The sequence below is a fragment of the Staurois parvus genome, unplaced genomic scaffold (assembly GCF_062004578.1).
Source record: "Staurois parvus isolate SC_StPar_1 unplaced genomic scaffold, SC_StPar_1.0 ptg000356l, whole genome shotgun sequence".
NCBI classification, from domain to species: Eukaryota; Metazoa; Chordata; class Amphibia; order Anura; family Ranidae; genus Staurois; species Staurois parvus.
This window is the reverse complement of record NW_028318152.1, coordinates 2581951-2602108: the sequence shown is the minus strand read 5'-3', so window position 1 is coordinate 2602108 and position 20158 is coordinate 2581951. Positions and strand designations below refer to the sequence as shown.

Genomic DNA, 20158 nt, shown 5'->3' with positions numbered 1-20158 from the left:
CAGCCTGCTGCCTGATCAAAGAGAAAGGATGCTGAGGACACAGACCAGCTGTGTTTCATCCAACATACAGAAGAAGACCACCTGCTAACGCAGGAGTTATTGAGAGGTAGTCAAATCTGCACTACACTTTGACAAAGGAGGGACATAACAGTTGGGCCCCAACAACGTGGCCAGCAGAATAGAATATATTACAGACTGCCGAACAGTTATGGTTGTATAGCTCTCCTTAGCTCAGACTGGCCTGTGTAGGATTCTGGAGGGGTTGATTTCTACACCCACTGATTGTTATTTACAGTATGTTTAATTCTAATGTTCACCTATTTGCAGTTCAGTTATTTCCTTTTGTTTCAGGGATACTGCATATAGATCTGCAATAAATATTCCCTATCCAGCCAGGTGTATCAGAGTACGTGATGCTATTTTCAGAGTCATGGAACAGTGGACCCAATACATCCAGCAGCTCCTTCATGGTTAAGCACTACAAACACATTATTAGTAATATGTACTAACTATATCTACTTATTAGCTGTTACTTGTAGCTTCCTTTTGTTTTTTCAATTTTATTTATAGACCCTTTAATGTGTAAGTCATTGAAAGATGGGTCATTTTCAGGAGTGGAATGTTGTTTATTTTATTTTTTAGGTTGCTTTGAAAGTCATTAACATACCTCTAAAGTTATTTTCTCAGCTTCTTCTTTCCTTCCATTAAACCTGGCCACCCTCTTCATCTGACTGGCCGCCTTGGCAGGTTTGCCAGAGAGAACAAGCCAGCGGGCAGATTCAAGAAACCACCTGGAAGGAAAGCAGAAAAGTGTTTTTCTGAATGCTCCAATATATAGTTACAGGAATGTAGTTTAAAACCGCTTCTAATGTCTGCAACACTGCCCGGCACATGACAGATCTTGGTGGGCTGATTATGGCTTCTATCAACCTTCAAACTGGAAACTGTGTAAAAAATTCCAGAGGCTTCAGTACTTTCACTGATCTGGGGACGAGTATTCACAGCAGGAGTTCTGACTTCACACAGAATTTTCCACCTGCTTGTTTCAGGTCAGTACCCAAAAAAGCCAGAACCTGCTACATAACTTGTGTACTTATCTAAAGGTCATCAATAGTAAAAGTGAAGATGATTCTTTGAAGGACCAGGTATGAACATACAGTATTTGGGCCATATATTGCAGTTGTGTATTCATTTAAATATATTTAGTATCTTTCTTTGATTCTGTTGACAAGAAAGTGAGTCAGTAGCGTACCAAGCTTGCATAATATGGCAGAGAGTGATTTGTCTATACTATGATCTGTAGATATGAAAGCCCCACTCAGGTCAAAACTAGCTTTCTACTACCCCTCTCTGCCACCCTCTTCTAACCCATCTTTCCAGGCTTTTTTTTCCATACCTGGTGAAGCCAGCTATACTTACCTAAGTCCCCTGTTCAGGTCCCTCGACACAGATTCCAGGTGCAGGGGAACCTCTAATCCAGTGCTGTGATGGCACCCAAGGTCGCCGCTCACCTCAGCTAGTAAGTGTTCGTGTCATGTAGACAGTTGTGTGAACATGTGATGAAAGACCCAACCAGGAAGTAAACAGAGAGAATAAGGCCTGGGGCTTAATTGTCACATGACCGTCGCTTAGTGTAAGTAAAAGTGGCATTTAGATCTGTTTTTTTCTTCAACACAGCAATCAGATAGGATTGGATAGGGGGATATCTCTTTCTCTGAGAAGGACTTTAAGTTTGCCATACAAGCAGTGATTTGTGTTTGATTTGCCTGAGAGCTATTGCAAACAAGCAATTCATCATCAATTAAAATATCAAACAATATGATATTGTTACGCATTTCGTGATTAACTGAAAATATCAATAAAAAATATGATCTATCAGTTATAAATGTAAATGATCAAATAAAACTATTCACTTAATCCAGGGGTAGGCAACCTTAAAGAGGTGGAGATCTACCTGAACAACATGGGAGAAATCAAAGATCACCGGGCACAGTGTTGCCTCCTCATGCCTGATTTAAACCTCTAACCATGTTGCAGTCGTGTGCATTGCACGGCAATCATGTGTTTAAATCAGGTGGTGAGGAGGCAACATATTACCTCCTCACCACCTGTCAAACACACTTGGAACGCTTCTCAGAGGAGCAGTGGTGCCTGCTGCACTTGTGAATGAGCCCTTAGTTGCATTCGGCAGCGGCACCCTTAGGGCTCTTTCACACATACATTTGGGCACAAGGGGGTTAAAACCATGTGGTTGAGTCACAGTTTTACCACCCCCAATCCCTACCCCCTTTAGCTGGTGTATACATGCCATAACAGGAATTAAACCCCATGTTGCTTTTGTTGGGTGCTACCGCCTGCCAATCATTACCCATTCAAGTAAATGGGGCAACTCTGCAAGTGCCCCACAAGCGTATGCTTCAGCGGGGTCCAAAGGCTTAAAGCAGGTGGTGAGAAAGCAACACAACATTGCCTGCTTTACCTCCTTGTTTGCTGCACTGCACAAGGTTTCAGGGCACTTGCAAAGCGGCCTCATTCACTTGAACGGGTCATGCTTGGCAGGTACTGCACCCACTTACCATGACAGGGCGTATAACTCTGTTGCGGCATGTTATGTGTACACCTATGACCACTGCAGCTAAAGTGGGTGTGGCTGGGGCGGGGTGGTAAAAACACATTAACCTTGGGGTTTACCACCCCTAAGCCGCAAATGTAAGTGAACCCTTACTGTTCTGACCCCCCTATAAGGCTGCTTGCACACTGATGTACCTGCACTGCAGGTGCAGCACAGTGCATCTGTGACTTTTCTGGGTTAGCTGTACTTTGCCATAGACTTCTATTATATCCTGCAGGTATGCTGCACTTTCCTGCATACAGGAGTTTTGGTGCGCATTCAGAAAGTGCATCAAACCCACAGGATATAATAGACGTCTATGGCTAAGCACATCAAACCCGCAGGAAAGCTGCAGGTACACTGCCCTGCACCCGCGGTGTGGGTAAACTGCAATGCATCAGTGTGAGAGCAGCCCCATACTATTATGCCCAGTGAGTGTATTGCTTCACACTGACCGGAAGTTCTGTTCCTCCTGCTGCTGGCACCACTCTGGAGACTGCTAACTACCACTAGAGGTGGAGTGCAGTTGGTATCACTCTGCATGGGACAGGAGCCGGCACTACAGAAGGGGCATCAGCTTATGAAGCTCTTGCTCCCTATTACAGCTCCAACTTTACAAGTAGTTCCTCTGTTTGAAGTTCTGGAATGGGTCAGCAAACCCAGACCGCGATCTACCAGTTATCTACCAGTAGATCACAATCTGCTGACCACCGATTTACCTGATCTGAAGTAATCAAAAAAATTCCACTACATCGCATCAACATAGCAGGCTCAAAATTGATTGAGAGCTCACTAAATTGATTGACTAGAGGGTCTTTGGCGTACGTTTTATTTTTATTGAATGATCGATTGTATGATCATCTTGATAGATGTGTGGCCACTATGACAGCTACTCATGCCACAGTACCCTCTGATAGCCTGTGGAAATTTGGCACTCTTGGTATTATTAGAATACAATCTTTGTTATTACGGTATACAATCTAGTGTTTTATTGGCTTTCTTTCCCTAAAGTGATGCAAAGGAAAGAATGAGCGGTATTTTGTGGAGATGAATATCTTGGCATATAGTTCTAAGACACCTTAAATATAATTTAAATGTGTTATCTTGCTGTTTATGCTTGCACAGCCAATCTGAAATTATATCTAAATTGTATTCTGACATTTTTGTCATTGAAAACATGAAACGGCTATTTATACTTGTCTAAACATTATCAGCATAACTTTGCACAAATATGGTATTGAAAGCGATAACATTTCCAATCACCTAATGTTTTATTGTACAGGACAGCAGCAGTCTACCTTTTTATCAACAAAAATATATTTTTGTTCAAAAAAGGCTTTATGTTACATGAGACGCCAAATTGATTTTGGTAGGTTAGCTACCAGTATAGTGACTGACTTTAAAGTGTTACTAAACCCAGGACCCTGCATTCACTCTATTTGATCTCCCACAGTGCACAGAACACAGAAATGCAATTATTTTAGTAAATATAAACTGCTAAATACCTTTTCTCATCAGCAGTATATAGGAGTCTTGTGACTTCTATCAGTGTCCAGCCAAGCACATGTTAAAGCTTGTAGGACATGTTTCCTTTCTGCTCTAGGAGGATGCAGAACCCCTGACCTCTGTCTGGACAGCGCTGATTGGCCCTTTACTGATCACTGCACTCTCTAGCAGTATACACAGGGGCATCTTTAATATTGATTGGAGCCTGGGCAGCTGGTTTCTTGGACCCCCCCCCCCACACACACACACACACACACACATTACAATTTCACTCTCCACCTTCTCTGAGACATACAATAAATAGCAGCCAGACTCAAAATCAGCAGATCAGGCAGAGATTGTGATTGGTTGCCAGAGGTTACAGAAAATCAATACCACTCTCTGATTGGTTGCCAAGGGTTACAGCACATTTCTGCTTTCTGATGTTTGCTAGAGGTTACTGCACAATATTATTGCTTTCCATTTGGTTGCTAGAGGTTACTACACATCTTTACCACTCACTGATTGGTTACTATTGGTTACTGTTCATCATCACTTACTTATTGGTTGCTAGAGGTTAACGTGGCAATTTTAATATGGAGAGGCCCTGGACTGCACGTGGCAGACTCTCTATGGAGAGGCCCCTGGACTGCACGTGGCAGACTCTCTATGGAGAGGCCCCTGGACTGGACATTGCAGGCTCTCTATGAAGGGGCTCCTGGGCTGAAGGTTGCAATCTTTCTATGGAGGGGCTCCTGGACTGCAGGCAGCAGTCTCCCTATAGAGGGGTCCCTGGACTGGAGGTGGCAGTCTCTCTGATGGAGGGGCCCCTGGACTGAAGGTAGCAGTCTCTCTATTCAGGGGCCCCTGGACTGGCATTTGCAATCTCCCCTGGACTGGAGGTGACAATCTCTTTGTGAAGGGGCATGTAGAATGGAGGAGGCAATCTCTCTATGTAGGGGCCTCTAGACTAGAGGTAGCAATCTCTCTATGGAAGCTCTCCACTCCTAGAGACTGCTATCTCCAGTCCAAAGGCCCCTCAGTAGGGAGACTGCTACCTCCACTTCAGGGGCTGGGGGCCCTTCCATAGAGGGACTGCTACCTTCAGTCCAGGGGCCCCTCCTATTATAGGGTGACATTAGAATGCAAGCCACTGGGATAGTAAATCAGCACAGAGTGCAGTGACATTAGTGCAGGAACACGCCCCCCCCCCCGCATTGTGGGGGTTAAGGTCCCCCCCCATGTGTGCCCTGTATGTGATCTCACCTGAGCTATGTTGAGCGTGGTCCTGCTCACCCTACCCCTCCTCCTCCACAGTAGTCAGGTGCCAGTCAGACCTGTCAGTGCGGCACAGGGCGCCATGGACGCTTTCCATGTGGTGAAAGGGCCGGACCTGTCACAGTGTGGCCAGGGGAGGGGTTGGGGTGCAAGGAAGTGGACAGCCCCAGACTCCCATCACATGCCAACACAGCAGCGGTAGTGCCCCCTGAAAGAGAAGCTGTGCGAGAGGCAAAGGACAGATCACTCCACGTGACAGGGCTGCAGCCAGGACTAGGAGAGTAGTATCGGCAAATGAGGCCGAGTGCTCCTTCTGCAGGTGGCGCCTGCCCAGAACTGCCAATGTCTTTGATGGAAGTGGTTGCCAATACTAAATATACCGTTGGCAACGCTGGGCAGCATGGGCTCAAGTGGCAGCTGCTTTGGGCCCCACAACAGTAATTGGGCCCAGGGCAGCTGCCCCTTTTGCCCCGCCTTAAAGAAGGACCTGAATACACACCAAACTGAGCATGTGCAGAGTGACTCCACACTATGTGTCTTAGCAGGAGATAAGAGGGGGACACAACAAATCAGCTGAAACTTGCTTTGTGAGTGGCTCTGTTGTCCTTCTCACATCTAATCCCCTGAATTAAAAATTCAAAGAAGCCAGGCCAAAATTTTTCAGCCCCTGTTGGCCCTTTGCTGCCCAAATTTGTCAACCCCTGTTGGCCCCTTGCTGCCCAACGTCCTTTGATTAAAAGATTGAACTAGGTGGCAAATTGTTGGCTTAACAGTCAAATTCATTCAGAACCTAATTAGATGCATACCCTTTTCAGTTTTTCTGGTAGCCTCCAGCAGATAAAACTGTAACATAAATGGATTTGACCTACCAGGAGTAGAAGAAGTACACGAAAAACGGTAGAGAAACAGAAAGCTGCAGCCATCGCCAGTCTCTGATGCCATATGCTAAACCTGCCAGAAGGAGTTGTCCAACAGTATAGGAATATCCTGCCAGGGTGCCAGTGATTGTGCGGACTTTGGTTGGAACCCATTCCACAACTGCAATGATAAAGCACCATGTAAACAATACCAACAACTGGAAGATCATAGTCTGCTCAGTTTATCTCTTATTTCACAGAAAATATACAGCTCCACTGTTTTAATTTATTAAAATTATGTCTAAACAAATGCTATGCACAAAAATGTAATATATTACAGCTTATCAGTTCAGTAACACAGTTCCTGTCCTAGATTGACAACGCTCACTAAACAAAATCTATGAAAAAAAGCAAAGTTGTCACGCTAGGCTGTTCTCCTGATTTGTATTAAAAACATCTTCTTGCCTCCATTACATAAGAAGATGGTATTGCGTGGTTCACAGAAGATAGCTGTGACGGTGTTTCAGATGACAGTTCAGTACACTAGAATTTACAAGACTGAGATTCTAACATCAATAGCTATTGTTTGGTAAATGTAGAAATGTACTCAGCATAAAACTAATGCAACCACCATCTATGGACTGGTTATCTGCAATATATACATTTTTTTACCATACTGTAAAAAATATGTCAGTATATTTCTTGAGATCTGGTACACAAGGTGGTGTACCTCCATCCCATATTACAAACAAGACAAAATATTCAAATGCCAGTGGGAATATTTTGAGGTACAACACAACAAAATACTGTATATAAAAGAACTTTATTTTTAATATCCAAAAGATTAAACAAAATTCTCATAACAAGCATAAAAAATATTTAAAAATGGGGAAAGCTGATTTAACTATTAATCTACTTGGCATATCTGATTCACGGTTACAATTCCTTGCCTATTACAAGCAGTTACTTAGAATTTCTCATATTTCCAGGGAGCAAAATAGAGTACATCACAAATCTCAAAATGTTTCATGAATATTCATTCACTTCAACAGGACAAGATGTCTATAAAGTAGAAATTATTTAGCGCTTTTATTAAGACATACACTATATTGTCAAAAGTATTGGGACTCCTGCCTTTACACGCACATGAACTTTAATGGCATCCCAGACTTGGTCCATAGGCTTCAGTATTGAGTTGGCCCACCCTTTGCAGCTATAACGGCTTCAACTCTTCTGGGAAGGCTGTCCACAAGGTTTAGGAGTGTGTCTATGGGAATGTTTGACCATTCTTCCAGAAGCACATTTGTGAGGTCAGGCACTGATGTCAGACGAGAAGGCCTGGCTCGCGTTCTCCGCTCTAATTTATCCCAAAGTTGTTCTTTTAGGTTGAGGTCAAGACTCTGTGCAGGCCAGTCAAGTTCCTCCACGCCAAACTTGCTCATCCATGTCTTTATGGACCTTGCTTTGTGCACTGCTGTGCAGTCATGTTGGAAAAGGAAGGGGCCATCCCCAAACTGTTCCCACAAAGTTGGGAGCATGAAATCGTCCAAAATGTCTTGGTATGCTGACACCATAAGGGTTCCCTTCACTGGAACTAAGGGCCAAGCCAGCCCCTGAAAAACAACAGGTGGCAACCTATCACGGTACCACGCTTGAATTCACTGAGCTCCTGAGAGAGACCCATTCTTTCACAAATGTTTGTAGAAGCAGTCTGCATGCCTAGATGCTTGATTTTATGCACCTGCACCCATGGAGGTGATTGGAACACCTGAATCCAATGATTTGGAGTGCTGTCCCAATACGTTTGGCAATATAGTGTAGTTACATCTCTTTTGATTTTCTTTTCACACTTGGTTCCCCAGTTTTCTATTTAGACATGCTGCCTTTCTAAGGATTCGCTATCTGGGTCACTTTTTGGCACTTTTAGTAATGACAATAGTAAAAATATGTAAGCTATATTTTTATTTACTTCTAAGGCTCCATACACACTTTAAGCTAAGAAAAGATGGAAAAAATGCTGGATAAAAACACTGGTAATAGTGTTTCTTAGTCGCATTTTAGTAGGGCTTAGGAGCGTTTAGAAGCATTATCGTTTTTATAGTACATGTAGAGGGAAACAAAAGCTGTTAGGAGCATTCGGGAGTGTAGGAGCATTTGGAGGCGTTAGCCTTTTTTTCCGCAGGAAAAACGCTCCAAAAAAACTGTACAAAAACAATTTTTTTCTCCTCCTAGACGCTGAAGCTTAAAAAAAGCTAATAGCCTAAGGCAGTGTGCATGGACACATAGGATAACACTATTTAGCTTCTAGGAGCAGAAAAAAAAGGCTGATAACAGCTTCTAGGAGCTTAAAAAAAAGCTAGTGTGCATGGAGCCTAAACATTTTTTCCACCTACTTATTATCTATAGGTCTACCTATGTGTATATTTATTTCTTTAGGTTTTAACACACTTTTGGGTCCATCATGGGCTACTCTGGCTACTGATTTCTATGTGTGCTATCTTTTCCCTCTCTTTGTGTTTGGTGCGCTTCCAGGGTCCCTTTCCCACAACTCCAAGGGTTGACACCCTTGACAGCTATCATCCTGAAGTGCTGCCATTTTTATCCATTTTTTAAGCTGATTTATAAGTGTTTTCCTTTATAACCCACTATTATTATTTCAGATACTTATATAGCGCTGTCAGTTTATGCAGTGCTTTACGTATATATATTGTACATTCACATTAGTCCCTAACCCTTAAGGAGTGTACAATCTAAGGTCCCTAACTCACATTCATACATACACATACTAGAGCCAGTTTAGGCAAGAGCCAATTAACCTATCATCATGTCTTCGGAGTGTGGGAGGAAACTGGAGCACCATGAAGGCACAGGGAGAACATGCACACTCCAGGCAGGTGGTGCTGTGGTTGGGATTCGAACCAACGACCCTAGTACTGCCAGGCGGAAGTGCTAACCATTTAGCCACTGTGCTGCCCGTATATTATGCCCTGATAACACACTAACAATTGGAGGATAAATATATGCCATTGTATCATCATTATCTCATAACTTAATTTTGTTTTTCTACTTTACATCTTGTCATTAGCATCCACTCCTGATGAAGTGAATGAAAACTCATGAAAGAGTTGAGATTTGTCATACTCTCTACCAGGGGCGGACTGACAACTCATGGGGCCCCCGGGCAATAGGGGATCATGGGGCCCCTGTGTCCTTGCCCAAACTCAACAAAGCCTATGAAAAAGGTACCCGAGGCATCTCATGGGGCCTCCTACTGACCCCGGGCCCTCGGGCAGTGCCCGAGTTTCCAAATGGTCAGTCCGCCCCTGCTCTCTACTCAACTTGTGGAAGTATGTGGAATTCTAATAATAGTGTAATAGGCATGGAATTGTAACTGTGAATCAATTATGCCAAGCAGACTGATAACAGCTAAGTCAGCTTTTCTCATTTTTAAAGCAGAACTCTGGGCAAAAACTTTTATACGTGTCCTAGTTGCTGATTTCCTACCTTTACTGAATATGTCCTCCTTCTTCTGGTTCACTCTGTAGTTGCTCTGAAACAGTCTGGTGATTTTCAAATAAAACCATTACTTCCCAGGGGTTCCTGTATGTAAGACAGGCAGCAGCAATGTCTCCTATTCCCCCAACCCTGGTCTTGGCACATCCCTTCTGTAGTTCTTTCTAGCCAGCAGTGAAGTACTTCCGTCCCTGGTGGCTGACTGTAGTGGGTGGACCAGGACCCTCAGACTCCCAATCTGTACCGCCCATGGAGGTTGTGTCCTAACAATTACAGCTCAGGACACTCTAGGTCTGTCAGCCCCCCCTCCCCTCTCCCCCATCCTCATAGCCAGGAGTCTCTTCCCCTCTTCCCCAGTACTTTGAGGTCAACAGCCCATGTTCTAGCAACTGATGTCTCATCTCATGTCCCCGACAGAATAGAAGCAGATGGGCTTCAGAACCATTGGCATTATGACAGCTGAGTGGGGACACAGACTCTGTCATCACTATTAACAGCACAGATCCTCTGGGGATACACAAGCAACACAGGATTTGACAGCCTTGCTGTAGGAGGAGAGGGGAGCCAAGCAGCTATACACACACTGCTGCAGAGGGAGCCGAGGGAGTGGCTCACAATTAACTCCTCAATTGCCTGATATTTTTACCATTTAACCTTTTTAATTTGCCGCGCTTGATGGTAAGTGTAGTTTCTATTCACTGCAGAGAGAGAGGAGATGATATGACTTGATCCCTACTATTCCACCTCCTCTTCAGCAGTGCAGATGCTATTATTTTTTTAATTAAAGAAACGACATCCTGAAAATTAAATTAGACTTCTCTCCTCAGTGGTAAGGATTTTAACATTTTTATTAACTGTTCAGTATTTTGTATAGGGGGGTATACCAACGGATGATTTTTTTGCCCATCCCAGAGTTCTTCTTTAAATATGTTTTATGCTTATTATTAGAATTGTTTATCTTTTGGATATTAAAAATAAAGTTCTTGTATATATTTTGTTGTTGTGATGTACCTTGAAAAAGTCCCATGGGCAACTGATTAGTTTGTCTTGACCATAAAAAAGATATGACTTGGACAAAAGAACCCAACAGAAAATAAGTTTCATTAGTCTTCCCATTTTAAGATTCTCACATCTGTTCTGTGACTGGCCATGGGTGTAACATTGCTCAGTACTAAAGTTTGATATATTAAAATTAAAGAACAGAAAATTACACAAAATTGGTGTTGTTACCAACAAACCATCATTTTTTTTCCTTAATGAAAAAATAAACAAGAATTTTGACTGGTTGTTATAGGCACCAATGCTAGTTTTGGCCTTATTAGCTTTTCGTCATTTTTAATGAATCCATCTTCCTAGCATGCTAGTTTTATGCAACCCCTGTGTTACCTTTGCCATTTACATTTTTCGGGGACCCAAAATAAAGCAGTTCCCAGAAAATTACATATATTATAATAAGAAAAATTAAACAATTTTAAAAGCTAGTTTGTTTTCGGCACCACGGTTGTGTACCACCTTGTCTACATGTCTTGAAGGTTCTGCAGTTGCCCCTAAGTGGTACAACAATTAGTGGCTTCTACATATTATTCCATTAGGAAGACTCTTCTGTGAATAGGGGTATGGAAAAACTTCTCAGCATACAGTAATCATATATGGATGCTCTCAATGTGCACTGAAGACCTAGTAAGTGGGTCATCTCCACATGCTCACTATGTGTTTACTTGCATCAGGGTTCCAGAGAAAAAATGTATGCTTTTTTTCATCTTTTCAAAGAAGAAAGCTAAGCCTACCTTGGTATACGAAGCCATAAGAATAGCTACACGTGTGTGTAATATTTTTAGGGATATTGTTACCAAGTTAGTTTATGGCCTACAATATGACTTGATGCAGCAAACTGTGTAAGCTGTTCCAAAAATGAACTAACCCAACAACTGAAAATAAATGTAGGTATTGGCTATTGGAGATGGTAGATAGCATCTGCTGTGATGTTTCTTTAGCTAACTCATTGTGCTTTGGGAATCCATTTCAATAGAAAAAAGGTTTATCTGTGATAAAACAAAGATTTGATATAGCCTATAAAATATAGCACCTGATTGCAGTCTCTTCTTTTCAGGCCTAAAGGTTTATGCTACCAGTAATTAATTTAGTGGCAAAGAGCATGCTCCACCTTAATACAGAATTTGTTTCCTCTCCAACATGTACACCACCTCCAGACATATTCCTTACTGTGCAATACCCACACTCCCATCACACTCATTGTATATTGAACAATGTTAGTGAGTTCAAATGGATACTGCAAAAAAGACCATCAGTGGTCTGATCAACAGAGGCGCCCATTGTCATATGACTAAGAATAGTTCAGCATCATCTGGTTTAATGAGCGTTGAATTTCTTTATTTAACCACAAAAAAAAAGTATTTTGTGGCTTTAAATGGCCACTTCCTCAGTTAAAGGCGATAAGGCTGATTTCTATGGGTACAGAATCCACAAAGTGCATTGTGTATTCAAACTAGTGAAAAACATGATTCAGTAGGGTGAAATGGGCAGCACAGTGGCTAAATAATTAGCGACCCTGCCTGGCAGCACTAGGGTTGTTGTTTCAAATCCCAACCACAACACCATCTGCCTGGAGTTTGCATGTTCACCCTGTGTCTGCGTGGGTTTCCTCCCACACTCCAAAGACATGCTGGTAAGTTAATTGGATCTTGTCTAAACTGGCCCTAGTATATACAGTTGCAAGAAAAAGTATGTGAACCCCTTGGGATTACGTGGAGTTTTGCATGAATTGGGCATAAAATGTGCTGTGAACATCATCTAAGTCACAACAATAGAAGAACACAGTCTGCTGAACATAATACTACACAAACATTAGATGTTGCCATGGTTTAATTGCACATAACATGTAAACATTCACATGTGAGGCCCTAGCTTAATGACTTCTCCCAGAGCTAATTGGAGCCAGGAGTGAGCCAACCTTGACTCCAATCAGTGTGATGATATTGGATGTGTTGCTGACAGCTGTCCTGCCCTTAAAAAACACACACCTGTTTTGGGTTTACTGGTTTCAAGAAGCACTGTCTGATGTGAACCATGCCTCGCAGAAAAGTGCTCTCAGAAGACCTACGATCAAGAATTGTTGACTTGCATGAAGCTGGAAAGGGTTACAAAAGTATCTCCAAAAGCCTTGATGTTCATGTGTCCACGGTAAGACAGACTGTCTACAAATGGAGAAAGTTTAGCACTGTTGCTACTCTCCCTAGGCGTGGTCATCCTGTAAAAATGACTGCAAGAGCACAGCGCAGAATGCTGCATGAGGTAAAGAAGAATCCCAGAGTGTCAGCTAAAGACCTACAGAAATCTCTGGCACATGCTAACATTTTTGTTGACACATCTACAATAAGGAAAACATTAAACAAGAATGGAGTACATGGGAGGACACCATGGAGGAAGCCATTGCTGGCCAAAAAGAAGATTGCAGCACGTTTGAAGTTTGCAAAAGAGCACCTGGATGTTCCACAGCACTACTGGCAGAATATACTGTGGACAGATGAAACCAAGATTGAGTTGTTTGGGAAGAACACACAACACTATGTGTGGAGAAAAAAAGGCACAGCACACCAACATCAAAACCTCATCCCCACTGTGAAACATGGCGGAGGGAGCATCATGGTTTGGGGCTGCTTTGCTGCCTCAGGGCCTGGACGGATTGTTGTCATTGATGGGAAAATGAATTCCAGAGTTTATCAAGACATTTTGCAGGAAAACGTACGACCGTCTGTCTGCCAACTGAAGCTCCGCAGAGGATGGGTGATGCAACAGGACAATGACCCAAAGCATACCAGTAATTCAACAAAACAATGGCTGCAACAGCACAGAATACGCCTTCTGGAGTGGCCCAGTCAGAGTCCTGACCTCACCCCATTGAAATGCTGTGGCATGACCTTAAGAGAGCGATTCACACCAGACATCCCAAGAATATTGCTACACTGAAACAGTTTTGTGAAGAGGAGTGGTCCAAAATGACTCCAGATCGTTGTGCAGGTCTGATCTGCAACTACAGGAAACGTTTGGTTGAGGTTATTGCTGCCAAAGGAGGGTCAACCAGTTATTAAGTCCAAAGGTTCACATACTTTTTCCTCCCTGCACTGTGAATGTTTACATGTTATGTGCTATTAAACCATGGCAACATCTAATGTTTGTGTAGTATTATGTTCAGCAGACTGTGTTCTTCTATTGTTGTGACTTAGATGACGTTCAGAGCACATTTTATGCCCAATTCATGCAAAACTCCACGTAATCCCAAGGGGTTCACATACTTTTTCTTGCAACTGTATATATGTATGAATGTGAGTTAGGGACCTTAGATTGTACACACCTTGAGGGTTAGGAACTGATGTGAATGTATAATACACTTATGTAAAGCGCTGTGTAAACTGATGGCGCTATATAAGTACTTGTAATAAATAAAATGCAACCAAAAATGGTAGGTCAAAATAAATAAGATTTAATGTCTGTGCCGCCCAGCCCTTTCAGGGATTTCTGATCCCAGGAGGTGGGGCAGGGTTCATGATCATGGGATTGGCAGTCACATGATTGGAAAGCTTCCAATCACATGTAATGTTTGGGAGCTTTCCATTAAGCGCCAGTAACTGTGCCGCGGGCGCGTGATCTCAGCATAGGTTTGTTTACATTTTAGTTCACATATAAGAACTACCCTGATCAAAAACATAGTAGAGGGAGGTGAAATCCTGACTCAATATAAAGATGATATCAATTAAAATATACCATAAATATAGGGTTGGTGTAAAAGTATTAAAGTCATAAAAGACAGTAAACTGTCTGCAGGGTCAGTATCATAGATATAGAAAATACAATTCTGTTATTATTATTATTATTATTATACAGTATTTATAAAGCGCCAATGTTATAAATAACATATACCTAAAATAAATGAATAAAAGAAGTAAATAGATCTGTTTTGACACAGCACTAAGCATTAGAACGATATAGATCTATATTTTGTCTACAATTTTTTAAGGTATAATTTACTTTTATTAGAATAGTTTTTTTCTATACTGTAATATTGATCCTTTTCTTTTTTCCTATTGTCAAAACAGTTTTTTAGGTCAATCTTTTTGAATAATTGGACCAAATAACTACACTAAAAAGGCTCTCTGAATGGTAACAGAACTGCTGAACAACTCACTTTGAAAATTGCACTGAAACCTGACATGAAAATTGCATATATGTGAATCCAGGCTCAAAAAGATCCTAAACCAATCCCACCCTTCAAATTTACCGCAAACCATTGCAGTTCAGTCACATACCTCTTGGTTGTTATCTGAGAATATATACAATATATAGCATACAGAATCTTGTAGATCTTGTAGATAGGTGACTTGAGAATGCATAAAATGTAAAACAATAACTGTTTTAAAATGTAAATATGTTTTTTAGAGACACGTCTTACTGGAAGTGCTATAAGTATACAAGAAAGCAGCTAGTAGTCAAAAAGTAACCAGGTCTACTACACGCAATACAAAATATTCATTAACAGGAAGCTTGTACAACATTTCCTAAATTTCTGTTGACTTCATGTTTACAACCTTTGTACTTGTTAAAAGATTACTTAAAATCTCAGCTGTCAAGATTTCTTTCTTGGCTAACATCAAAGTTGAATAATACAAGAGGCCAAGAACAATTTTCTTCCACTCCACCTATCTCTAGGAAATCTATAGATTTAATTTTTTAAAATGTATTAAAAGATCCAATTTCCTACATGAAACTGCCCTTTTGTCTGTCAAAAGGGTCCTCTAAACCTACAGAGGCAACATCATGATGTTATGGGGCAAGGTTTGGCAAAAGACTGGTTGTCTCTACCTGGAGCAGCTAGAGATCATTGGTCTCCAGTACTGGAAGGGGTATCATAGGTGGGCACATCACGAGTGGGAAACGTAGGCATTTTTTGTCATGCTTAGAGTTTAACTGTAGGTACAGACTAAACATGGCTTAGCATAAATTTGACATTAAAGGATTATGATCCAAAAGATAGAGGTGCAGATTCCAATATACATCTCAAGCTTTAATTTGCAGTTTTGACTGTACCATTAATAAATAATTTGCAGTGCCAAAATATAGATGATACCCACTGCTGAAAAAGATATTTATGTGCCCATTGACAGTGATTATCTTCAGACTGCATACATCTAATATGAACCGATATTGCAGTAATGGTTGAAGTAGAAAAATATCTGTACTATCACATCTCAATTTCTTTATCTAATTGTACTTTTGTCTTTTTTCAGCCAGACTAACTATGTAACTATGTATACACTATTTACAGCAAAAAATAAACCATTCCCTACTCTATCCAAAGCTATTGATACACAAATTTGTTCTCTTGTTCACGAATTTTCAACACACTTGTCATTCCACAGTTAGGTATGTATTGTGTACATAGCCTTTCTACATACTTAAGGCAGTAGTGTTCAGTCCAATGCCAGACAGAGCCATCCCACTAAGAAACCGGAACACACAATAGGAGAGATAGTTTGGAGAAAAGGCAGTGCAGATCCCACTGACAGCCATTTGTAGGTATGACCAAATTAGCAATGCCCTTCGACCATACCTAGGAAAAATTAAGAAGAGTCATGGTGATTTTATGGTCAAGGCATTCACATATTGAGATCTATGATTATTAGCATAAGATAGCTTTAGAAAGTGTCACCCACCTGTCTGACAGGCCTCCAAGGATGATGGCTCCCACAAGCACACCCGCCATGTACAAGGACTGAGCTAGCTGTCTTCTGTGTTTTTTGCTGCACACCAAATCCCACTATAAAAGTAAATATAGTTAACTGAAACTTTACACAATGCATATGCAGTACATAACTGAGTTGTCTGTAGAGACACCTTTCTTTGTTGGAGCTGTGCATGCTACAAGCTCTCTAAACTAAAACAAGCCAGGCCACTTGCATGATACTGCATTCTGAAGTATTGTTATTAATGGCACCCCCCCACATCTAGCAAATGTGCGTACACTCATGCCCACCAAACGCCTGGTAACGCAGTACGTGGTTTTCAAAATCATGTTGGCACCTTTTTTTCACATTTCTATAACATAGCACTGCCCAGTGAAATGAACAGGCTGCCCTAAAACGTGATACAAGTTAATGTGCAATAGAAGCATGTGCACTTGGACATGACTCCTGGTGTGAATGAGCCCTCAAGATGTAGAGGGAAACCTTGTACAGAACCATATAGTATAATATATATATATACAGTGGGGATCGAAAGTTTGGGCACCCCAGCTAAACATTTGTATTAATGTGCATAAAGAAGCCAAGGAACGATGGAAAAATATCCAAAAGGCATCAAATTACAGATTAGACATTCTTATAATATGTCAACAAAAGTTAGATTTTATTTCCATCATTTACACTTTCAAAATAACAGAAAACAAAAAAATGGCGTCTGCAAAAGTTTGGGCACCCTGCAGAGTTAATATCTTGTACTGTCCCTTTGGCAAGTATCACAGCTTGTAAACGCTTTTTTAGCCAGCCAAGAGTCTTTCAATTCTTGTTTGAGGTATCTTTGCCCATTCTTCCTTACAAAAGTCTTCCAGTTCTTTGAGATTTCTGGGCTGTCTGTCACACACTGCTCTTTTAAGGTCTATCCATAGATTTTCAATTATGTTGAGGTCAGGAGATTGTGAAGGCCATGGCAAAACCTTCAGTTTACGCCTCTTGATGTAATCCCCCGTGGATTTTGAGGTGTGTTTAGGATCATTATCCATTTGTAGAAGCCATCCTCTCTTTAACTTCAGCTTTTTCACAGATGGCATCAAGTTACCATCCAAAATTTGCTGAAATTTTATTGAATCCATTTTTCCTTCTACTCGTGAGATGTTCCCTGTGCCACTGGCTGCAACACAACCCCAAAGCTTGATTGATCCAACCCCCTGCTTAACAGCTGGACAGAGGTTCTTTTCATTAAATTCTGTGCCCCTTCTTCTCCAAACGTACCTTTGCTCATTCCGGCCAAAAAGTTCAGTTTTAACCTCATCGGTCCACAGAACTTGTTTCCAAAATGCATCAGGCTTGTCTATATGTTCATTTGCAAAGTTCAAACGATGATTTTTGTGGTGAGGACATAGAAGAGGTTTTCTTCTGATGACTCTTCCATGAAGACCATATTTGTACAAGTATCTCTTTATAGTGGAATAGTGTACCACAACTCCAGTGTCTGCCAGATCTTTCTGGAGGGATCGTGCAGTCAAACGTGGGTTTTGAATTGTTTTTCTCACAATCCTGTGAGCTGTTCTGTCTGATATTTTTCTTGGTCTTCCAGATCTTGCTTTAACTTCCACTGTTCCTGATGACTGCCATTTCTTAATTACATTCCGAACAGAGGATATTGACATCTGAAACGCTTTGCTATTTTCTTATAGCCTTCTCCAGCTTTGTGAGCGTCAACTATTTTCAGTTTCAGTTTTCTAGACAACTGCTTAGAAGAACCCATGGTGCTGATTGTTGGGGCAAGGTCAGATGAGTCTGGGCATTTTGAGATTGACATCACCTGGTCTTCCCAGATGATGATTGAGAACAATCCATGACACTGGCAGGTCTCAGCTTGGCAAAGGGGGCAGTGCATGCTTTAAATTCTGCAGGGTGCCCAAACTTTTGCAGACGCCATTTTTTGTTTTCTGTTATTTTGAAAGTGTAAATGATGGAAATAAAATCTAACTTTTGTTGACATATTATAAGAATGTCTAATCTGTAATTTGATGCCTTTTGGAGATTTTTCTATCTTTCCTTGGCTTCTTTATGCACATTAATACAAATGTTTAGCTGGGGTGCCCAAACTTTCGATCCCCACTGTGTATATATATATATATATATATATATATATATACAGTATCTCACAGAAGTGAGTACATCTCACACATTTTTGTAAATATTTTATTCTATCTTTTCATGTGACAACACTGAAGAAATGACACTTTGCTACAATGTAAAGTAGTGAGTGTACAGCTTGTATAACAGTGTAAATATTCTGTCCCCTTAAATAACTCAACACACAGCCATTAAAGTCTAAACTGCTGGCAACAAAAGTGAGTACACCCCTAAGTGAAAATGTCCACATTGGGCCCAAAGTGTCAATATTTTGTGTGGCCACCATTGTTTTCCAGCACTGCCTCAGCTTCTTTAGCAAGGCAGTGGTCATCTTGGAGGTGTGTTTGGGGTCGTTATCATGTTGGAATACTGCCCTGCGGCCCAGTCCTGAAGGGAGGTTATCATGCTCTGCTTCAGTATGTCACAGTACATGTTGGCATTCATGGTTCCCTCAATGAACTGTAACTCCCCAGTGTCGGCAGCACTCATGCAGCCTCAGACCATGACACTCCCACCACCATGCTTGACTGTAGGCAAGACACACTTGTCTTTGTACTCCTCGCCTGGTTGCTGCCACACATGCTTGACACCATCTGAACCAAATCAGTTTATCTTGGTCTCATCAGACCACAGTACATGGTTCCAGTAATCCATGTCCTTAGTCTGCTTGTCTTCAGCAAACTGTTTGTGGGCTTTCTTGTGCATCATCTTTAGAAGAGGCTTCCTTTTGGGACAACAGCCATGCAGATCAATATGATGCAGTGTGCGCCGTATGGTCTGAGCACTGACAGGCTGACCCCCCACCCCTTCAACCTCTGTAGCAATGCTGGCAGCACGCATACATCTATTTCCCAAAGACAACCTCTGGATATAACACTGAGCATGTGCACTCAACATCTTTGGTCGACCATGGCGAGGCCTGTTCTGGGTGGAACCTGTCCTGTTAAACCGCTGTATGGTCTTGGCCACCATGCTGCAGCTCAGTTTCAGGGTCTTGGCAATCTTCTTATAGCCTAGGCCATCTTAATGTAGAGCAACAGTTCTTTTTTTCAGATCCTCAGAGAGTTCTTTGCCATGAGGTGCCATGTTGAACTTCCAGTGGCCAGTATGAGAGAGTGAGAGCGATAACACCAAATTTAACACACCTGCTCCCCATTCACACCTGAGACCTTGTAACACTAATGAGTCACATGACCCCTGGGAGAAAAAATGGCTAATTGGGCCCAATTTGGACATTGTCACTTAGGGGTGTACTCACTTTTGTTCCCAGCAGTTTTGACATTAATGGCAGTGTGTTGAGTTATTTTGAAGGGACAGCAAATTTACACTGTTATACAAGCTGTACACTCACTACTTTACATTCTAGCAAAGTGTAATTTCTTCAGTGTTGTCACACAAAAAGATAGAATAAAATATTTACAAAAATGTGAGGGGTGTACTCACTTCTGTGAGATACTGTATATATATATATATATATATATATATATATATATATACAGAGACTTATTATGTGCATTAGTTTA

At 41.5% G+C, this 20158-nt stretch overlaps 1 protein-coding gene across 3 annotated transcripts in view; it reads right to left on the bottom strand.

Moving 5' to 3' along the window:
- The window catches only part of LOC149456583 (solute carrier family 22 member 6-A-like), a 97015-nt gene that overhangs the window by 62542 nt on the left and 14315 nt on the right, over nt 1–20158 (bottom strand). For all 3 annotated transcript variants that reach the window (XM_089684785.1, XM_089684786.1, XM_089684787.1), the window contains exons 3-6: nt 16473–16576; nt 16215–16369; nt 6244–6412; nt 668–791 (exon numbers count right to left, since the gene is read on the bottom strand). In XM_089684785.1, the coding sequence (XP_089540911.1) occupies nt 668–791; nt 6244–6412; nt 16215–16369; nt 16473–16576 (552 nt within the window). The remainder of the gene's footprint in view (nt 1–667; nt 792–6243; nt 6413–16214; nt 16370–16472; nt 16577–20158) is intronic.